This window comes from Lactuca virosa, chromosome 5, assembly GCF_052849685.1.
Source record: "Lactuca virosa cultivar CGN04683 chromosome 5, Lactuca_virosa_CGN04683_v6, whole genome shotgun sequence".
In the NCBI taxonomy this organism is placed as follows: Eukaryota; Viridiplantae; Streptophyta; class Magnoliopsida; order Asterales; family Asteraceae; genus Lactuca; species Lactuca virosa.
The window spans coordinates 323044335-323065999 of NC_136430.1; the positions used below are offsets into that span (position 1 = coordinate 323044335).

The window sequence follows — 21665 nt, forward strand, 5'->3', positions numbered from 1 at the left end:
GTTTGGATGTTGAGGCAGGGTTGTTTATTTTTTCAGGTGTGGCTTTGGATCTGCACAGAATCCAATTTTGGCATGTCGCGACGGAAGGGTTGGTATTTTGGATTAATCCGACCATGGTTTTAACAACATATCTAGATAACCTTGGAAGCTTTATCGAGCTAGTTACATGTTGGTAGGATCTATTTAGTTTCAATCAAGATGTGGGATCTTATTTCGATCGTTCATGTGGATGTTTATGTTAACGATTAAGATTCGTCATTTTGTTAGACCTTCTGGTACTTCACTCTTTGGGTAAGGTCACGAGGAAAAAGGAATGCAGCAGATCCAGGTTTGGTTTTGGGTTCTCTTGAGGGTGTGTATTATAGTAAGTTCATTAGATATTGTCAAGACGAGTATATGTGTACTGAGTATGATAGCATGAGGACACTTGGTTCGAACTATAGGCATGGTTCTTATTTAGGTTATAGCCTTTGAATTGGAACAAGAGTATAACGGCCTATCTCATCCTCTGGTTGTGTGCGACCATGTTTTTGTTTGATTTTGCATTGGTAACAGACTATACTGTGAAAGGAATTTTGTGTGATAGAAGGGTACGATATGTGTTGTTTTTGGTTAGCATTTAGAGGGATGTTTATTAGGTCCCTACAAGTCGGTGGATTGATGGTTGAGTATCTTTAGGCCACTATGGTGCTGGTCATGAATCTTTAGGCCCGTGATGGAATGACGACAAGATAGGTGTAGTATCATGTGTTGGATTAGGTGTCTAAGCCCATAACTATATTTGGCATGTACTTAAATTGATAGCAGCACAGTCCTTTTGGGTTGCCCTCAAACCTAGCAATTGGACAAGGCAATTATGAAAGGGGAGAAATTAATTTATTATAAGATTAATAAATTAATATAAATGATTTATTAATGTGTTATGAAAATAATATATTAATTAGAAATCATAATATTTAATTAATAGTTAGCCAGGAATTAATTAGAATTAATTTTGGGGTTAATTGTAAAGTACATGAACTAGTTTGCAATTATTAAATAGTTGAAAGGAATGTTCCAAAACCTCCTTAGAGGAGGTGGATGAAATTCATAGGGGAAACCCTAATTAATTCGTCCAGTGGCCTTGGATAAGGCTTCTGGATTTGCTTGGGCCCTAAGCAGGGGAATCCTAGGGTTATCCCTTAAACCCTAGTTTTGGGGCTAAGTTACCTTGACTATTTAAGGAGCCTCCTAGCTCCTAATTTCGGCCATCCCTTCCATTGGAGAAACCCTGGCCCGAAAATTGCATCCCTCCTCCTCCTCTCTCTATAGTTTCCTTCTTGCTAGCTCTTGGGTGTGATTCCATTAGAGGCACGACAATTGTGGTGCTAAGCTTCCAAGAAGATCAATATCTAAGGATTATCAATTGTTTACTTTAAAAATTGAAAGGTATGCAATTCTAAAACCCTTCCTAGTTATTTTCGAAAATAGCTTCTTCCCTTAGGGTTCTTGTTTTGCAATTCAAAGTTATATGTTCGATAGTTAAAACATAGATCCAAAGTAGGTTGCATGTAAACTTAGGAATTTTATTTCTATTTTATTTGTTTTACCTAAAACCCATCAGTGGTATCAGAGCCATTGGTTTTGTTTTAAATTGAATTGTTATAATAGTTTAATTGCAAATTAGGTTTTATAGCTATTAAACCCTAAAGGCCAAAGTTTTCGTTTTTAGGGTTTTCGTTTGAGGGGTTTTCGAAAAACCCTAGCCTCCATAAACCCTAATCAAAATTAGGGTTAGGGTTTTGAAAAACCCTAGCCTCCCTCCCTTGATTTCGAAAAAGCCTTAGGGTTTTAGGGTTCCTATTTTGGATAATTGTTACTTAATTGGATAATTGGTAAATAAGGAAATTATCCTATACCCTAAATTTTCAAAATCTAGAGGGTTAAGGATTATGATTAAATTAATTGTTTGATTTGATTAGATAATCCTCATAATATTTAATAAATTAATTAAAAGTTAATTAATAGATAATTATTAAATCTAGTTTTTGGTTTATTTTAAATTTAAAAAATTAATAGTTTAATTTTCGAAAAAAAATTATATAAACCTTAAAGTTTTAAAAAGTTTAAAACACACCTTATATATTATAATTAAAAGTTAAATATTATATATATATATATATATATAAGAATTGGTCAGTCGAATCGCTAGTATGCCTCATTCACGAAGCTAGTCTATAAGGGGGGGGGGGGGTATAAGGAAACTGTCTATAAAATGGTAGTTGAATGGGTGTCCACTCTCACCCACCGCTTCATTGATTAGTGGAGAGTCGTTAGCAGAACGGATTTGATAGGACAAGTTAATCTCATTAAAAGTATAATGATATTAATAAAGCTCTAGAACATTATTGTTACAAAATCTCAACTCTAGTTACTTTAGGAAAAATGTGAATTGTATGCTAATCCATGAAATTGCACATTACACTTGATAAGTCGTTAGTGGAGCGTGTGTGGTTAACCAACACACTAATATGGACCAGTAAAGAGTCGTAATGAAAAAGACAATGACGCTACCAAGCACATTTGCATGGTTATTCACATATTGTTTGTGATCCTCGGTATCCCAGTCACAAATAGAAGAGCATAATCCGAGATTAAAACATGCCATTGAATAGTTTCAATGTATCTCAAAAAGAATTAGGAATTTCACTTCATTTCATTTCGTCTAATGGTGGAATTGGTGAATCGTCATTCTCCTACCTACCTTTATGAAATTTGCACTTGGATCTTGGCATCCCATTTCTAGGTTGTGAATCCTCATAGTTGGATCCTAACCTTAATATTATATCTTTGAGTTATTATATTGAGGTATCTTGAAATCTAACTAAAATTATCTTTCTTTTCAGATGTCTACTCCTGGAAATACTTCTGCTTCATCATCCTCCAACCACAACTTCTCTTTGCTCTTAATTTTCTCCAAAGTCGTTATGGATGGCTCAAACTATAATGATTGGATGCACAATATCAAAATGGCGCTTGGCTTTGAAGACAAAGAATATGTCCTTGAGAAGGAGCTCATTGAGATTGATGAAACCAAAGCCACTCCCGAAGAATATGCTGCCTACAAGAAGCATTATGACGAGGCAACCAATGTGGCTTGCATCATGGTCGCAACCATGTCTTCAGAATTGCAGAGTTACTATGAGGACTACTGGCCCTTTGAGATGAACAAGGACCTCATGGAAAAGTACCATAAGCAAGCCCGTCAAGAGAAGTTCGAGGTAGTCAAATCACTCATGGCTTGCAATATGAAGGATGGGGACTCGGTTGTTAGTCGTGTGCAAAGAATGCAATGCTACATAGAGCTTTTGTTCAAGCTCAACGTGCATTTTGATGAGGAATTGGCCATTGACATGGTCTTGAACTCATTTCCTGATTGTTATGGTCAGTTCATCCTAACTTACCATTTGAACAACACCGAGCAGATGTTGGCCCAATTGCACAACTTGTTGCAGACAGTTGAGGCAGGAATGAAGGGTAAAAGTATAGCCTCCACTCCTGCTAGTGCCCCCGTCTTGGCTATTTGACATGGAAAGGGGAAAAAGAGGAAAGGTCCTCCTAAGAAAAATTGGAAGGGAAAGGCCTAAGCCGGGTCATCTGGAAGTGGCCCAAAGGCCAAGCCTAATGTTGTCATTCCCCATGTTTCTGATCCAAAGGATGTTGATTGCATTTATTGCAATGACAAGGGGCACTGAAAACGAAGTTGCCCCAAGTATCTACAGGACATCAATGATGGAAAAGTGAAGCCATCTTCAGAAGGTATTTACACTATTTCTTCTAATAACTCATTATCTTCTCGTTCTTGGGTCTTTGATACAGGATGTGGTTTTCACATTTGTTCTGATTTACAGGGGCTAAAAGAAAGTGAGGAGGTGGATCGAGGGAGGATAAACTTGATCATGGGAAACAGAAAGTCTTCACCAGTAACCAAGATCGGAGTTTATCAACTTTTGCTTAGTAATGATGTTAGATTAGATTTATTGAACTTTTGCTATTCGTCAGAAATGATGCGAAACATTATTTCATTTCATGCATTGTTTAAACAAGGTTTTATATCCTTTTAATGATTTGAATGGTTCAAGTTCTGTTTATAATAATGGCATTTTTATGTTTGAAGCTTTTCCTTGTGATGGTGTGTATGAAACAATGACTTGTGTTGATAGCTTAGGTAATAGTGTTTTTCATATTGACTTGTCTAATAGTGTGGACAAGGCATGCTTGTGGCATTGTTGTCTTGAACACATTAACAAGAAAAGAATAGCCCAACTCCAAAAGGATGGAGTGTTGAAATCATTTGACCTAAAATCAGATGATATGTGTGAATCTTGTCTTTTGGGAAAGATGACAAAATCACCTTTTACAGGATCTTGTGAAAGAGGTGAAGGTTTGTTGGACCTCATACATACTGACGTGTGTGGACCCTTTCTGGATTCCCTAGAAAACATTGTTTCAGGCTAAAAAAATCGATCCTAAACACACTATAAGATACTTACATGCGTCTCATATATGTACAACAAAAAGAACATACAAAAAATGGATATTGTAGACTTGTTTATCATATTTCAGAGTGTTCTACGCATTCTGAAATACATATACTTGTTAACTTAAAGAGTAAAACTCACTTGGTTTGACGAACCCATGTTGAAAACTAGGTCAGAAATTTGGGTAGAACAAACTTCAGAATTGCAAAATCCAGAACGTGTATTCTGAATTTTTGTGTGTGGGACCTATATATATATAACAATGGGCTACAGTATTGGGCTTGGGCCATTTTTCTGGTCCGGAATGGGCCATTCCAGACCAAGTGGTTAGTTAAAAAAAAAACTTGGTTAGTTTTGTTAACTAGAACTCAAATTGTGATTAGATTACTCAATTTCCCTAAAATTTCAAATGTAATATTACATCTGAATTAAACAAAAGACATGCCTTGCCCTCTGCTTCTTTTTTCCTTTCTAATCCGTACCATCACCCCCTTTCTCTTACCTCTCGAACCCGATCTACAACTGTTGTATTGTTGTGCTCCCTCCGCCATTGAAATTAGATACGTGGTTGTTTTTTTTTCTGGAATAGCCTTGTTTAGGAAATCAAGATTATTGTTGTGTAGTTTTGCTTGCTGAATTCATATGTTTTCCTTGAAATCTGATGTTTTGCTTCCCTAAAATCTGATGCTTTGCTTCCTGATACTAAATGTTGCTGGAATATGGTATTTGAGGTTGATTTTAGTGCTAGAATGGGTTCTAAACATGTTGATGTGCTTCTGATTGTTCTAAAAGTTGTTGGAATATGGTTTGATTTTGGTTAAATGTTTGTTGGAATATGATGTTTGGGGTTGATTTTTTTTTTTTGGAATCAGTTCTAAACATGTTGATGTGTGTGAATTATGTTAACGTTTTGTGATAATGTAATGTTTTCCCCTCATCTTCTAATCGTGTTTGATGCGTGTTGTTTGCATCCTTTACTTGTTATTGAACCTTGAGGTTGAGGATAAACATTACAAAGTTGGGTGATGAAAGTCATGAGTGTTGTTTGCAGCCTTTACTTGTTATTTTGTTTGATTTATAAATGTAAGTTGTTGTAGCTTTAGAAATGAATCGCAGTTTAGGAGAAATCTATGTGATTGTTTTTTGCTTTGTGATTAGAACCTTTGGTTGGTATTTGTTATTTAATAAAGCTATCTGTTATAAAGAAAGCAAAATAAACCAATAAAAAATGGTAATTTACTTTAACAAAATTAAAGGACACCTGAAAAATCCATCTTAAAATGTATTTTATGTATATATTTGAGTATATAAAAATATATGTGGAAAATCCGAAAAAAAAGGTTCCATGAGTTTATTAATAAACTATGACATTATTATTATTATTTTATTAAAAGTTGGCTTATAAAACAGAAACATTGAATCCAGCAAAAGATAACACAAAAGGGTAAAATAGTCATTTTTATAATTCAGCACAATAATTCAGAGTTTCCTACCAAACAATATGTTGAAACTTCAGATATTAAAAATTCAGACCCTCTTAGAAATTCATACATTTTAAGAATTCAGATTCTACCAAACAACCCCTTATAAAGATTACAAGTTTTGTACTCATTTTGGCTTGTTCCCTTGGTCTATCTATGTAACACATGTCTTCATATTTATATATATATATATATATATATATATATATATATATATATATATATATATATATATATATATATATATAATTCGTTGAGTTACACTTTTTATTCCTTTATATTAAACATGGCTAGAATAATATTGAAATCAGTTGAAATATTAACTATCATGAAGAATTGTTACTAAATGTGATTCACTATACAAATTGTCATAATTCACTATAAGTGTAGGTAACTCGTATTTTCTATATCCCTATCAATGTATGGTTATGCCTTGGAGAGCATGAAGTGAATTGGTTGACAAACCTCTAACAAAATCTTATAGGCAGACAAGAAGTATGAGTAGTGGAGATCTAGTATTATGATACCAGTATATAAAAACAAATGAAACACCCTAAGTTTGGGCAACTATAGAGGCATCAAACTTATTAGCTATATAATTAAGATTTGGTATACATCATACAGTGTTAGAGATTCAGATAATATAAGATACATTAGTAGCTGAAAACCAATTCGGCTTCATGCCTGTGAGGTCCACGACTAAGGAAAATCTACCTACTTAGACACCTTATAAAGAAGTTTAGAGTAAGAAATAAGGATTTCCACATGGTGTTCATTGACCTGGAAAAGGCACACGATAGTGTTCAGATGGAAACAAATCGGGGGACTTTTGAAGCTAGAAGGGTCTCATGGTGTTATGTTAGATCCATACGCGAAATGTGTTGTCGATCTACGACATGCGTCCGAATTGTATCGGAGATACATAGCCTTTTGTTGTTGGAATTAGGCTATATCATGGTTCGACATTTAGCATTTATATATATTTTCCTAATTATGGGCGATGTATCTTACGATGTACTAGGAGAGGTGTCATGGTGTATGTTTTTTACAAACAACATTGTTTTGGATGTGGAAAGTACAAGTGAGCTTAATGTTAGTTTGGATACCTGAAAGACGTCATTTGAAGAAAAGGGGCTTATGATCAACACAACCAAGTCTGATAATTTATGGTGAAATTTTAATGGGTTGCAAAATGATGAAGTGATAGAAGTATGTATCAATGAGCAAGTCCAAACGAATGAAGGATGGCTTCAAGTACTTGGGATCTATGATCCATAAAGATGGGGTCGTTAAGGATGATGTCACTCACAATATAAAGGCGGGTTGAATAAAACAGATAACAGCCACTAAACTTTTGTAAGTTATAACTATATATATATATATATATATATATATATATATATATATATATATATATATATATATATATATAATATTTTGAGGATGTTTGATAATTAATGATTGACTCAAATATGATTAAGTCAATGTCAAATGGAGTTAGTCACAACGTTTTACGTGACTCGGTAAGAGACACATCGGATGCTATAAGACCAAATCAGTAAATTATAATAGTGGTTTCAAAGTGTATGAATTTGACCGAGTCAAATCCAAGTAGTGTTTATATCGTACTAACAATTGATATATAACATATTTTTTGTAACAACTAAAATATGTTATATTAGTATTTTAGTATTTAGTATTAATATTTGAATATATGTTATAAGTAGTTAAGGAATATTGATTTTATAACTATTACGTTTTAGAAATTTATATAATTGTATTAATAAGAAAATTATAGTGAAATAAAATTTTAAAAAAAAATGATATTGTCTTATTAGGATGAAGCCCAAATAAGCCCATGGCTATTAGCTATACCGTCCTAGCCCAAATTCAAGTCCCGTGGCGTTAGCGGATGATCGGAAAAACTTTTTCTCTTCTCGTAGAATCTTTATCATTTTAGACAAAGTCTCTGTCGTATCCCAGAATCTGAATTTTAGTCCCTAAACTCAAAAAACCTTATAGATGGTTCCTATGGTTTCAAAACTTTTAATAAACAGTCCCTTAGCCACATAAAAAGACTAATATGTCATTTCTATTTCTTTTTAGAATTAATTTTACATAATCCTATTTAAAAAAATAAAAAAACAAAACAAATGATTCATTGGGCCCACCTCCCACACATCTCTCTCTCTCTCCCACACACTCTCTCTCTCTCTCTCTCTCTCTCTCTCGTGAAAGTCTTTGTTATCTTCTTCTACTCAATCCCCAACACCCTTTGACTGATAAAAAAACGGGCACTTCATTTACATCAGTTCATAGCCTAAGCCTCTTGATTTTGAAACACTACCACTGCTCCACCACTACTCCGCCATAGAACCACCGGTATCCAATGTGAATCACCACCGTTGGCCACCGTTTGTCAACCAACAACCCCCCCGTTCCCTTCACCACCATTGGCCACCGTTTTTCAACCAACAACCCCTCTTTTCCCTTTCTTGCTCCGACAATCAATCCTAACAACAATAACACCAGCAGAAATCGAGCGAAGGCAGAAATCGAGGGAGGTTCTTCGATCCTCGTCTGATCGAGAAGGGAGAAGCAAGAATGGAAAACAACAGCAGGTGGGGGTGTTCGTGAGGAAAGAATCCGGCGAACCAAGGCTGTCGCCCCTGTTTCAGTTTCTCTCCTTCCTCCCTCATTCTTCCCTATCGATCAACAACTCAAAACATCCCTTCGTTTCCAGTGGTCCTCGATTTTGGCTTCGATGAAGTGAGAGGAAGAAGAACTGATAAACTAGCGAGCTGTTACAAATCCCCAACCATCCTCACTTGGTTCTCCGTCACCTCCAGCACCTCATCTCTCCGCCTATTGTTGGTGATTTGAAGCCACAGCTCCGACGAGTGAGCTATCAGCTGAGAAGGAGCTCATCGAAAAAACCGGCTGCTCTTCCCTCTTCCTAGCCACCTCCGCCTCCCCCCCCCCCCCCCCCCGTGACTGCTTAACTACTACAGAACCACACTCCACCATCGAAGCTTCTTGATCGCAGCCTTCCATTAGTGATTTCAGCTTCTCCGAACAGACGAAGACGGAGACCTGTTCCCTTAGCTCTCAATCGGAGATGATGCAAGTTAAAGCCTCAGAGGGTCACCGGAGATCGACCACTCTGTCCCTCCTCGCGATTTGAATGACCACCATTGGAACTTCTCATCGCTTCCGATTCATTCGTTCCTCCAAATCCCCAAACGGATGAAGAAGACGATGTGCATTTTTTATGTTTATATATATATATATATATATATATATATATATATATATATATATATATATATATATATATAGAGAGAGAGAGAGAGAGAGAGCAGGTGGGCCCAATGAATTATTTATTTTGTCTTTCTATTTTTTTTAAATAGGATTAGGTAAAATTAATACTAAAAAGAAATAGAAATGACATATTAATCTTTTTATGTGGCTAAGGGATTGTTTGTTAAAAATTTTGAAACCACAAGGACCATCTATGAGGTATTTTGAGTTTAGGACTAAACTTTAGATTTTGGATACACCATTAATGAAGTTTTGTCATCATTTTAAAAGAAGGCGAACAAATAAACCTAGGGAACGAACACCTTGACTTGCCACTGGTGTAATCGAAAATGGCATTCTCCTCATATTGTCGACGAGCTGTTAATGGATCCCGTTCTTTGTTTTCTTCGATGATCAGCAGCTCTCAGACGAGATCCAAGCACTCTATCAGCCGTAAGTTTATATTCAAATTTTGATTTAAAATTTTCATATTGAACGCAGATGAATTTCGAAAATTAAAGCTTATTGAAGGTTGAAATCCATGTCGGAATGTAAATTTCTATCGAATTGCGTACACAACACCCAATTGTATTGTTTTCGATCGTTCAATAAAAATCTAACTTGGTATTATGACGGAGTTTTGTAACTGAGATTGCAGTTCGAGGCTTTGAGTTGACATTGAAACTCAGTGTATCAGATGGAATGTCTGCCCCTTTTGCTTTGCTGAAGATGATCAACCAGGTCTATATACCAAATTGTGTAGTTTTTTATTTGATGCTTTTGGAGAAAAAAGTTGCCACCCACATTCATTTTGTTGTGTTGATTACACAATAAAGTCGATAGTGAAACAACTAGGTTTGGAAGATCGAATCTGTATTAGCTTCAATCAATAGTGCCTTCTCTTTGTGTTGATTGTTTTGTTATCTAAAATTTGTTTATCCAAACACAACCAAAACCAGTGTTGATGCTAATAAGATATTATATTCCTACAGGTGCTCAAAGTGTGAGCTCTGAAAGGCCACTTAGGCAATTCGTTTCAGGCAAAGACAAGTCAGCTGGTAGAAACTCAAAGGGTCGAATCACAATTTTCCACAGAGGGGGAGGGGCAAAACGGTCACAAAGAACAATTGATCTAAAACGCAACACTTCATCAGTAGGTGTTGTTGAAAGAATCGAATACGACCCAAATCGCACTTCACGGATCGCAGTAGTCCGATGGGTCGAAGGGGCAGCCATTGACTGCCCGAGAAAAGTCAACACACTAGCAAAGATAAACTTCACCCCACCTCCCAAGATCTTACCTTCCATAACCATGAAAGGTCAGTTTTCATTCTCTTCAATACCAGGGATTGTAGAAGATAGAAAGGTGGAACCTTTAAGACCTAAAACAGATCATGTAGTGATTGGCCTTCCTACCTTGTGTAGTCAAAGTCAAAGTCAAACAGGAACCCACATGACAGATGTGAAGGACGTTTTCTTATCTGCTTTTTCATCTTCAAATGGGAAAAGACATAATGCCCCTTTACCTTATTCCTTGGGTATCCCAAGAATGGCATTAGCAGGGGCGAAACCGGAATTTTTTGTTCCAAGAATGAAAGATGATGTGAAAGAAAATGAAAGTTTATTGCTTAATGAGGTAAAGAAGTGGGACAAGGAGAGTGTTGTGTGGGGACATAAGATGAAACGAAAAGCAGCTGTTTCTTGGGGGAGTTTGAGGCAACAAGCCATTTTAGGGCTTGTTAATGAGTCAAAGTCAAAGTCAAAGGTGAAAGAAATGGAAAAGGAGAAAAAAGATGGGAAATTTGGAGTGGATTGTTCAGCTGTGAGTTATATATTGGCTACACATCAAATGGAAGCTGGGAAGATGGTGATGAATTGTGATTTGACTAAACAACGATCAAATGATGAGTTATTGTTGCATAGATATTGACATTGAAGATGCTGATGATTTGCTTTCTTTTGATGAGGATAGGATTGTATGTTTGTTTAGTTTTATGAAAGTTTCTTGAGATATAATGCACAACAATGATCTCAAGATGGTTTTGATTCATAATATCTTTTTCATTTGTTACATTCTCTCTTGAGCCCGTATTACTCATCTTCATCAGTCTAAATACAAAGCAATGTCACATGAATATCATTACTTCCCTCAAGATATCATGAAATCATATTTGTTTATAAAAAAACTGTTGCCAATATGGGCAATAGTACAATTTATATGTTACCACAAGGTGCAACTTTATTCCATTAAAATACAAATTTCATCAAATGGAAATTGTCAATACATGAGCAAAAACTTAGGTTGCGTTTAGTTATGGAAAAACAGTTTTCATCTTCCGTTTTTCGTTTTCCCTTTTCAGTTTTCGTTTTTTGTTTTCAGTTTTCATTGCAAAATTTAGAAAACGCGTTTAGTTAAAACTTATTCATTTTTCATTTTTAGTTTTAGAAAATTAGAAAATGCGTTTAGATGTGTATATTTCTATCGTTTAGAAAACGGTAGCGGTGGTAGGATGGGGATGGGGGCAGTGGTGGTGTCGATGATGGCGACGGTGGTGGTGGTTATGGCGGCGGTGGTGGTGGTTATGGCGGCGGTGGTGATGAAAGGTAGTGGTGGTGGCGGCGGCGGTGGTGGTGATTGCGGCGGCGGTGGTGATGCTGGTGATGGTAGGTCGGTGATTGTGGTAATGGTGTTGGGTGTGTGTGTGTGTGTGTGTGTGTGTGTGTTTATAGGGATGGGGGTGGGTGTGGATGTGTGTGTATGTGTGGGTGTAAGTGTGAGTGGGGTTGGGGTGGGTGTGTATTTGTGGGTGGGTGTGTGTGTGTGTGTGTTTGTGGGGGTGTGAGGGGGATTGGGGTGGGTCTCTGTTTATGTGTGTGTGTGTGTGTATGTTTGTGGGGGGGGGGGGGGGGGGGGGGGTAGTTGTGTGTTTGTAGGGGTGGGCTTGGGAGTGGGTAGGTAGGGGTGTGGTGGGTTGGAGGTGTAGAGGTGGGAATGAGAGTGTGTTTATATTTTAGAAAAATTTTGGAATTAAAAAAATGTGGAAAACAATAAATATTGGTTTTCCAAAAATTTCCAACTTCTTTGTAATTTTAGAAAACGGAAAATTTTCATTTTCCGTGAAAAATTTCGAAAAATTGACGAACTAAACGCGTGTTCAAAATTCTCGTTTTTCTTGGAAAATTTTTCCAGAAAACGGCTAAGAGTGCGTTTGGTTGTGGAAAACTGTTTTCATTTTCTAAGGAAATGTTTTCAGAAAATAGAGTTGAGTTTTCATTTTTAGTTTTCAATGAAAATGCGTTTGGTTGGAACCGGTGGAGTTTTCATTTTTCATCTTAGAAATTTGGAAAACTTTGGAAAACTGTAAAAATCACTTTTCTAGTTTACATACAATTTGTAAAACTGAAAATTTTCATTTTCTTAGAAAACTTTGGAAAATTGAACGAATCAAACGCGTTTTCAAAATTTTCGTTTTTCTTGGAAAATTTTCCTAAAAAACTGGAAAATTTCCACAACCAAACACACCCTTAATAATTTTGAGTTTATTTTCTCCAATTCAAAACATTTGTGACATGTAGACAAGCATGATCCATGTACTTTTCCATATCTTTAATTTTCAAATCCCGAGCCGATGTCATTTGCATGTTGCTAGTCTCCAAATTTAGAGAGTAGCTTTATATCAATTATTTGGATTTCGATAAAAGAAATTGCATTTTGAACATGAGTCCTACATAATCCAATTAATAATAAAAATAAAAAGGGGTTCAAAGAAAAAAAAAAGACCATCATCAATTAATAACAATAGTTTACATCATAATGTTCACAACTTCAAATATGCATATCATCAAAAGTTCATCAAGCACCCCTTTTATTTAATATCCAAATTTGTCTTCGTTATCAAACTATCATCAATCAAGTGAAAACATAATAACTTTGTTACACTCAAAGCCAACCACTTGAAGCTTTTTACATCTCTATTTCTCTCTTCATTTCAATTTTCAACAAGTGCAAAGAATAGAAAACAAAATAAGTCAAGCCATAATATTAGCAATACTAGATGTGAGACCCGTGTATTACACGGGTTTATTAAAAATAAAAATTTAATATCAATATATAAATATAAAATATTTTATAATGTAATACTTTACATAACAGAATGTAATCTTTTGAAAATTTGCAAAAGAAATTAAATCGTTTAAAGTATTTATGAGAATTTATTGCCAAATTAATAGATGATTTTATTTCCTTATAGAACCCATTACAATTTTATGAATTTTATTTTAAGAAAATGGAAATCCCTAAAAAATGACAAGTGGAAAATAAAATTTCTACAATTCTCACAAAATGACAAGTGTCAAAATGAAGGAGAATATGACATGTGGCAAAAAAATCTTCATTTATTAAAGAGGATAAGTCATGACGATTTTTAACATATATATGATAAAACCAACCCCCATGGAAAATGGAAATCACTAAACAACATAAAAATTAGAATAGAGAAGATTTTCCGACAACAAACACTCACCATTTAACTAAAATTAGAAAACACAAGATTGTTATAGATATGTTACACAAATAATAGATACAACTTCTGGCTCTTCAAATGCAATATAACTGTATAAAAAATATATACTCAAAGCCAAGCATTTAAACCTACAAACATCGTATACAAGCTGCAACAAAAATTTCACGTTTAATTGAGTTTCTTATAGAAGATATGTGTGGAAGAACACCACCATGGGCAAGAAGCTTTCCAAGCTCTTCATCATTTCAATTCTCACAGCCTGTTAACAAAACATGTGTTGGACTGGTATGATCCTTAGACTTCTTGCAGCATTTCCAGCCAACTCCAAAACATAAATATCAATTCAAAAATCAGGTTGATACTCAATTAAGCTTCAAACTAACCTACATCCCCGATAGAAGGTGAATAAGTACAAAGTGTGTATTCAAACTTACCCAAAGAAGGAAACATTGCATTTTTGCAGCAACCAAAAATGGAAACTTTACCATTTCAATTATATATTGTGATAATAAAACAAACAAACAGATTAGATAGATAAATGAAGGGAGTGGGCATTTGGTCTAGTGGTATGATTCTCGCTTTGGGTGCGAGAGGTCCCGAGTTCGATTCTCGGAATGCCCCCATTCCTTCCTTTTTTATTTTACAAAATCAACTCATTTTATATTAATTTATTTTTGAAATGCCACTACAATACTTAGTTTGTTATATAGTCTACTATTAATATAAACTAAAGTCAACTCAAGACTTTTGGAAACAAATCTACCAACTAAACTGGATATTATTTTATATAACTGCCCCACAAACAAACATGTGCCTGCAGATCTGAAAGGATTCTATATCAGTACATTGGACTCATCAGCAATTACTTCTGCCTGATAATTATGCAGAAATCATAAAAAGATGCAACATACATCATGAAAACCATGTGTAACTTCATATGATGAAACCAGTGTAATTTATTATTATGATGTATAAATCATAAAAATATGCAAGCCAAGCAATCCTACAAAAATACCTGCATGCACAAATTAAAATTGCAGTTTTCTAATCCACTCCACTGCCTAAGGAAAAATTGAAAGTTGTTTGGCTAGTGATTAGTTGTCCAAAATGCCCCTTCGAAGGACATATAAAGAAAACAGTCTTAAAGGTCACAAAAAGGATAAAACTGCAACTGCATTTTGAATAATCCAATACAAAGAAAAAAATGTTAAAAGCCAGTTTTTAAAGGCACATACAAGGCTAATCTCATCTCACTTCAAACATTTGTTTAGCATCTCATGCATTTTCAACTAGCAGTAATATATCATTTCCTTTCAATAATACTTTATGTTAAATAGCTAGTTTGTGTTTATTACTAATTAACATAGTAAGCTTAGTAATTATGTTTAAATGCTTACTACACCATTGGGAATAAGTTGAACTCTTCTGCAAGCTAAAGCAATATATAAAATACGAAATGAATGAAAGAAAGTGCACAAAGATGAATCAAATGTGCATGATGTATTAAGGTATAAAACTGCATTGATTTTACACAAGAGTATGAAACATAGAAATCTAAAACCATATGTAGAAGCACCTCAAACACACTTCAGACAATGTAAAGTCCTTAAGCTCATAATTTACTCAACCAAAAAGATAAGAAATAAGAACAAAGAGACAGATAAATGAAGCCACATGGGCATTTGGTCTAGTGGTATGATTCTCGCTTTGGGAGCGAGAGGTCCCGAGTTCGATTCTCGGAATGCCCCAAGTTAAAATATTTTTTTCTGCTTATTTTGTCCTTTTTAAACTTCAAATTAATGGCAGATCTAATTGAAATCTTGTCAGATTTATGTCTCTTAATCTTACCATATTGCAAAATTTAGTTGTAATCTGACAAGATTTCTGTTTTTTAATCTTACAATATTTTGCAGCAGTATTAACCTAAAAAAATTACCTGCATTAAAACAATAATCTTCCAAATTAAAGAAAACATATGGGCCACAATGAAGTTAGTTTATTTGGCAAAGTAAATAATTTGATTTATAGTTCAACAACCGATTAGCAACACAATAATTGCATAAGATCATAGATCCTACACAACAGTAATGTTACAAAAGTTAAGCAATGAATAATAATACTAAGGGCCGAAAAGTAAAGTGTGCATTATCAAGCCATGTGGCATTTTGGTTGATACTTTTAGCCATGTGTGATAATTAACATGGAAAACATTCTCTTTCTCAAGAACAAGAGAAAACACATAGTGGGTTTTTGTGTTGATAAACATCGTACGTTTGTTAACTTAAATATTACATTTGTTCGTTGTTTTTACTCAAAAACCGTATTTTCATCTCTCTAAAGCAATAACCTTTTTATGTAGAATGTACGGCAATTTGGGTATGTTTGGTACCTAAAAGTTGATGTTAACTTACAAGGAATGTTTGTGCGTTACCCTTTCTCCTATTCTCATGGCATTGTAATGAACTTAACGGATATAAACTTTGTAGGCATGTTGATAGAAACCAAAATGCAATAACAGATGAATGAAACTAAAACATGAGATGATAGATCTAGAAAGTTGTTTGTAAATCATTCAATGGAATGAAAATAGAACAATTCAGAGAAGATAATCAAATGATTATATCAGAAAAGTTCTCCAAAGAGATAGAGATGACCTCCTGCCCAAGCTAACGTTGTGTACTAAAAGATCAAATACTGCTATTGCTATTGTTATTTATGCTAGTCTAGGGATGATTCTGCAAAACAGAATGTAATAGATATTACAATTTGGTACCTCCACTTTCCCCCTATGTTTATATAACATCCATTCTCTATCATATGTACTGCATGGAATGTCTATCATTTATCCAACTATTGCAAGAGAAACGTGTGAAAGCCTTTATTTCTATGCACCTACACTACAACTGTGTATTATAAAATATGATCTTGATTATGTTATTTTTCTCGAAAATGGGTATAATAATAGAGGTCAAATAGCTATATATGTATGTTGACCATTTTAGTGACTATTTAGAAGATTGGTTTGAAGAGGACAGGGAAGAAGTTGTGAGTCAAGAAGAACACTAATCAATTATTAAGGGTCAAGGTAATGAGACAATTTGTCTGTTGCCATTGAGATTGATGATGAAATAAGTTGTATGAACAAGCCAAACACCGACTCATTTTTGAGTAAGTTGTGTCATGTTGCAAACCCCCATCCAGTTGAAGAAGAAGAAGAAAACAATGAATCTGATGATGAGACCAGTTTTTAGATGGAAAAGGTGAGATAGATCCCCTGGTTGAAGTTTATTCCATTTTCAATGCATCCCTACATTGGAAAAAGCAAAACATGTTTTGGGAATAAGATTTGAAACCTATACTTGGATTCTATAATTTTGCAAGGAGCTTGAAGTTGGGTTCCATTGTAACCTATGTTTGGATTAGGTTTCACTAAACCAAGGAAATCTTGCACAAGCAGATAATGACTAAGATTAGAGATTGATTACAAAGAAGTTTGGCATTGAGGTTAGTGTTGGTCAATGTGGGAGGGCTAAAAAACATGTTTTGAGTCTCATTGAAGGTAGGGTAATAATAGAACACCATGCTAGACTTTGGTCATAGGTTGAGGAGATTAGAAGAACAAACTCGAGTTCTAAGGTTAAGATGTCAGATGGTAGAAATTATGCTAGACTAAATGGTTAGCTTTTCAAAACTACTTTCACTCGGTGGTTGCAATGACTCTACACCGGACTATAAAACATAAAAAAAAGTCTAAAATCAAATGTAGAAGCAACTCAAACTCACATGTCTCACTCACTTCAGACAATGTAACATCCTTAAGCTCATTATTTATTCAACCAAAGTGATAAGAAATAAAAAAAAAAAAAAAAACAGATGAATGAAGGAAGTGGGCATTTGGTCTAGTGGTATGATTCTCGCTTTGGGTGCGAGAGGTCCCGAGTTCGATTCTCGGAATGCCCCAATTTTTTCTTCAACATAATCAATTCATTCTATAATAAAGAAAAATCAAGTGCCAATATTTTGTTTAATATGATATTCTACATTTAATATAAAGTAAAGTCAACTATGGACGTGGGGAAGCAACTCTACCTCCTAAATAAAATATTATATGCCCAACAAATTAACATGTCCTTGCAAATCTGAAAAGCTTCATTATCAGAAAATTGGACTCATCAGCAATTACTTCTGCCTGATAATTATGCATTAAATATGAAAAAATGCTACTTCATGAAAAGCATATGTAACTGCATTACCAGAATAAGCAAATATGTAATGTAAATGAACAGTATTCTTTATGAAGATGCTTTTAGGCACCAACTTACTTGGTGAAAATGTGCAACTGCATACCAATAATTACATATCTTTCTGCTACCACTTTTTTATTTTTACTTCTATTATGTACTTTACTTTCTGCATATATATAATCAACTAGCTGCATAAAGTAAAAGACTATAAATGCAATAGCATCAACAACAAGATGGGCATTTGGTCTAGTGGTATGATTCTCGCTTTGGGTGCGAGAGGTCCCGACTTCAATTCTCGGAATGCCCCACACACACTTTAATCATTTTTCTATTTTAGGGTTAAAAGCATGAAATAGCAACCAACTTTCATTTAGTTGTGTGGTATAGCATCTTACTTTCACTTATTTCTCTTACACCACGCAACAACAAACCCCAAATAGATACATATATGAAATGAGATCCCACAATGGATTGGTGGTGAAAAAAGAATGTTGGGTTAAATAAAGGCAGCAGAAAGCAGATACTATACTAGCAATAAAAGCTAAAAGCAGCAGATACTATTACAGCATTCTAGCTACTTCCACATAAACCAAAAAAAAACTATACAGCGATTAAAGGAAACCACACTAGACTGGTTTGAAGATTAGCATAATAAGTATCTGCCCAGAACTTGTAATCTTTCACTATTAGAATTAAGAAATAGATATGGTTCCAATTTCAAAATGAGCTTTCCAAAGATATGACATAAGCCAACTTAGGAGTAGTAGGACAGCAAGTGAAAACCTTAATTCACACACTCACTCACTCACTGTAGCCTCAAATCAAATTATGGTCACTCGGTTCCATTCCAGTAGTGCATTCTACATGAGAGTCGTGTAGAAAAAAAATAAAACTCCAAAAAACATATGTGGAAGTGGAAGCACGTCAAAGTTGACTAGTGTCACATATTTCAGACAATGAATGCCAACTCATGGGCAGATAGATACATTTGCTAATATGCAGAAATATTGAAATGACGCAGCATCATGAAAAGCATATGTAACTTCATTACCAGAGTAAGCAAATACGTAACTATACAATATTCTTTGTGAAGATGCTTTTAGGCACCAACATGGTGAGCATGTGCAAATGTCTACCAAAATAAGATATCTTTATTCTAGCAATTATTTATTTATTTTGTTGTGTGTGTATGGCATGTAAATAATTACATAAAGTATGAATGGGTATAAAAATGGTATAGTATTAACAACAGAATGGGCATTTGGTCTAGTGGTATGATTCTCGCTTTGGGTGCGAGAGGTCCCGAGTTCGATTCTCGGAATGCCCCTTCCCTTCTTTTTTTTTCAACTAAATCAACTCACTTTATATTAAATTATTTTTTAAATGCCACTATAATACTCAATTTGATATATAGTCCACTACTGAATATAAACTAAAGTCAAGTCAAGACTTTTTGAAACAAATCTACCAACTAAACTGGATATTGTTTTATATCCCAGCCCCACAAACAAACATGTGTCAGCAGATCTTAAAAAGATTCTTTATCAGTAAGTTGGACTCACAGCATATATATATATATATATATATATATATATATATATATACATTTGCTATTTATGCACAAATCATAAAAAGATGCAACTTCATGAAAACCATATGTAACTTCATTACCAGAACAAGTAAATACAAAGCGAAAAAATAAATAAATGACTTGATAGAATCATGAAAAGCCATTGGTATATAAAGTAATATGATCTTCTTTTGACAAAATCCAATAACTGATGAAACCACATATTAATTATAGTGCAATTTATTATTACTGTTAGGACAGCTGTAATAATATGGATCAGAATATGAAAGGAAGATGGACATGAAGCATTTAAGTACATTGATATCTACCTATTAAAATTATTCTCCTTTTTTTTTTAAATGAAGTTATCCTTTTGTCCTTTTTTTTTAAAAATTTAAAATATACTATCCTATTCCTCCCAAGTAATCTTAACATTCTCTAATGCCAGATTAGTATCAGATTTATGTCCCTTTCTTCATCTTACAAGTTACAATATCATTGCAGCACTTCATTTACTTGTAATCTTACAATAAATATTTATATTTTGCAGCATTATCTATCATCTCTCTCAAAATATGCAAACAATACTACACAAGAACCTTCACTAACATAATAATTAATCATGCACAACTTAAAATTGCAGTTTTCTGATCCACTCCACCGCCTAAGCAAAAATAAAAGTTATTTGACTAGTGATTAATTGTCCAAAATGCCCCTTAGTAGGACAAATAAAGAAAACATATGAACCACAATAAAGTTACTTTTTTTTGGCAAAGTAAACATAAATTCTTTGTCACCTGTTCCTACTTTTCTTCTAGTATAGATCACAAACAAGGATAAAACTGCAAGTGTATTTTGAATAATGCAATACAAAGAAAAAAAATACAAAATGTTAAAAAAGCCGGTCTTAAAAGGTCACATACAAGGGTAATCTCATCTCATTTCAAGCGTCTCAAACATTTTTATCTAGACCTAGTAGTAATATATGATTTGCTTTCAATAATACTTTATGTTTATTACTAACTAACATGGTAAGCTTAGTAATTATGTTTAATTCCTTATTCCCATATTATTAAAATTTCAAGCTTTTTTGTAAGGAACATTAATTATCCTAATTTCTGTTTTATGTTTCACCATGTGGGAATAAGTTGAACCCTTTTGCATACTAAAGCAAAAAATATATAAAATCCAACATGAATGAAAGAAAGTGCACGAAGATGAATCACATGTGCATGATGTATTAAGGTATAAAATTGCATTGATTCTACACAGGAGTATGAAACATAGAAATCTAAAATCATATGTAGAAGCACCTCAAACACACTTCAAACAATGTAAAGTCCTTAAACTCATTATTTATTCAACCAAAGTGATAAGAAATAAGAACAAAGAGATAGATAAATGAAGGAAGTGGGCATTTGGTCTAGTGGTATGATTCTCGCTTTGGGTGCGAGAGGTCCCGAGTTCGATTCTCGGAATGCCCCAATCTTTTTCTTCAACATGATCAATACATTTTCATATTACTTTTTTTGTTGATACTATTTAATTAAATTTCTTATTCTATTACTCTATAGCTTAAAGTCAACTAGGACTTCTGGGAAAAAAAAAAAAAAAACAATCTACCAACTGAAGGGATATTATATATTACAAACATGTGGTTGTAGATCTAAAAAGATTCTTTTGTTAATAAATGCAACTCACCAGCAGAAAATCTTGAAAAGATGTAATTTTATTACCAAAATAAGATATCTTAATGCTACCACTTATTTTTTTTCTTTCTATTATGTACTTACTGCATTTATATAATTAATTAGCAAAGTGCATAAAGTATGAATGGGTATAAATGCAACAAAAGTCTCAATCAACAAAATGGGCATTTGGTCTAGTGGTATGATTCTCGCTTTGGGTGCGAGAGCTCCCCAGTTCAATTCTCAGAATGCCCCCAATTTTCTATTTTTGGGTTAAATGTATGAAATAGCAACAGACTTTGATTAAAATATGTATCATAGTATCATGCTTTCGTTTAT

At 34.1% G+C, this 21665-nt stretch overlaps 1 protein-coding gene and 5 non-coding genes across 6 annotated transcripts; all 6 read left to right on the top strand.

Moving 5' to 3' along the window:
• The first annotated feature begins 9595 nt into the window (after window positions 1-9595).
• On the top strand, window positions 9596-11372 carry LOC145112059 (large ribosomal subunit protein uL2mz, N-terminal part-like). Its single transcript, XM_079048271.1, has 2 exons — window positions 9596-9754; window positions 10294-11372. The coding sequence occupies exons 1-2, from the start codon at window positions 9652-9654 to the stop codon at window positions 11229-11231; spliced, it is 1041 nt and encodes a 346-aa protein (XP_078904397.1). The 5' UTR covers window positions 9596-9651; the 3' UTR covers window positions 11232-11372.
• A 3001-nt stretch (window positions 11373-14373) lies between these two features.
• On the top strand, window positions 14374-14445 carry TRNAP-UGG (transfer RNA proline (anticodon UGG)). Its single transcript has one exon. It is a non-coding gene; the product is annotated as a tRNA-Pro (tRNA).
• A 1055-nt stretch (window positions 14446-15500) lies between these two features.
• Window positions 15501-15572, top strand: TRNAP-UGG (transfer RNA proline (anticodon UGG)). The gene has a single exon. It is a non-coding gene; the product is annotated as a tRNA-Pro (tRNA).
• A 2140-nt stretch (window positions 15573-17712) lies between these two features.
• On the top strand, window positions 17713-17784 carry TRNAP-UGG (transfer RNA proline (anticodon UGG)). Its single transcript has one exon. It is a non-coding gene; the product is annotated as a tRNA-Pro (tRNA).
• Window positions 17785-19323: 1539 nt separating this feature from the next.
• On the top strand, window positions 19324-19395 carry TRNAP-UGG (transfer RNA proline (anticodon UGG)). Its single transcript has one exon. It is a non-coding gene; the product is annotated as a tRNA-Pro (tRNA).
• A 1655-nt stretch (window positions 19396-21050) lies between these two features.
• Window positions 21051-21122, top strand: TRNAP-UGG (transfer RNA proline (anticodon UGG)). The gene has a single exon. It is a non-coding gene; the product is annotated as a tRNA-Pro (tRNA).
• Window positions 21123-21665: the final 543 nt, after the last annotated feature.

What these genes read in the sequence shown, in the direction of transcription:
- LOC145112059 (XM_079048271.1), top strand. Translation starts at nt 9,652, where the DNA reads ATGGCATTCTCCTCATATTGTCGACGAGCTGTTAATGGATCCCGTTCT. An exon ending in ATCCAAGCACTCTATCAGCC is followed by an intron (nt 9,755 to 10,293) that starts GTAAGTTTATAT and finishes ATATTCCTACAG; the next exon opens with GTGCTCAAAGTGTGAGCTCT.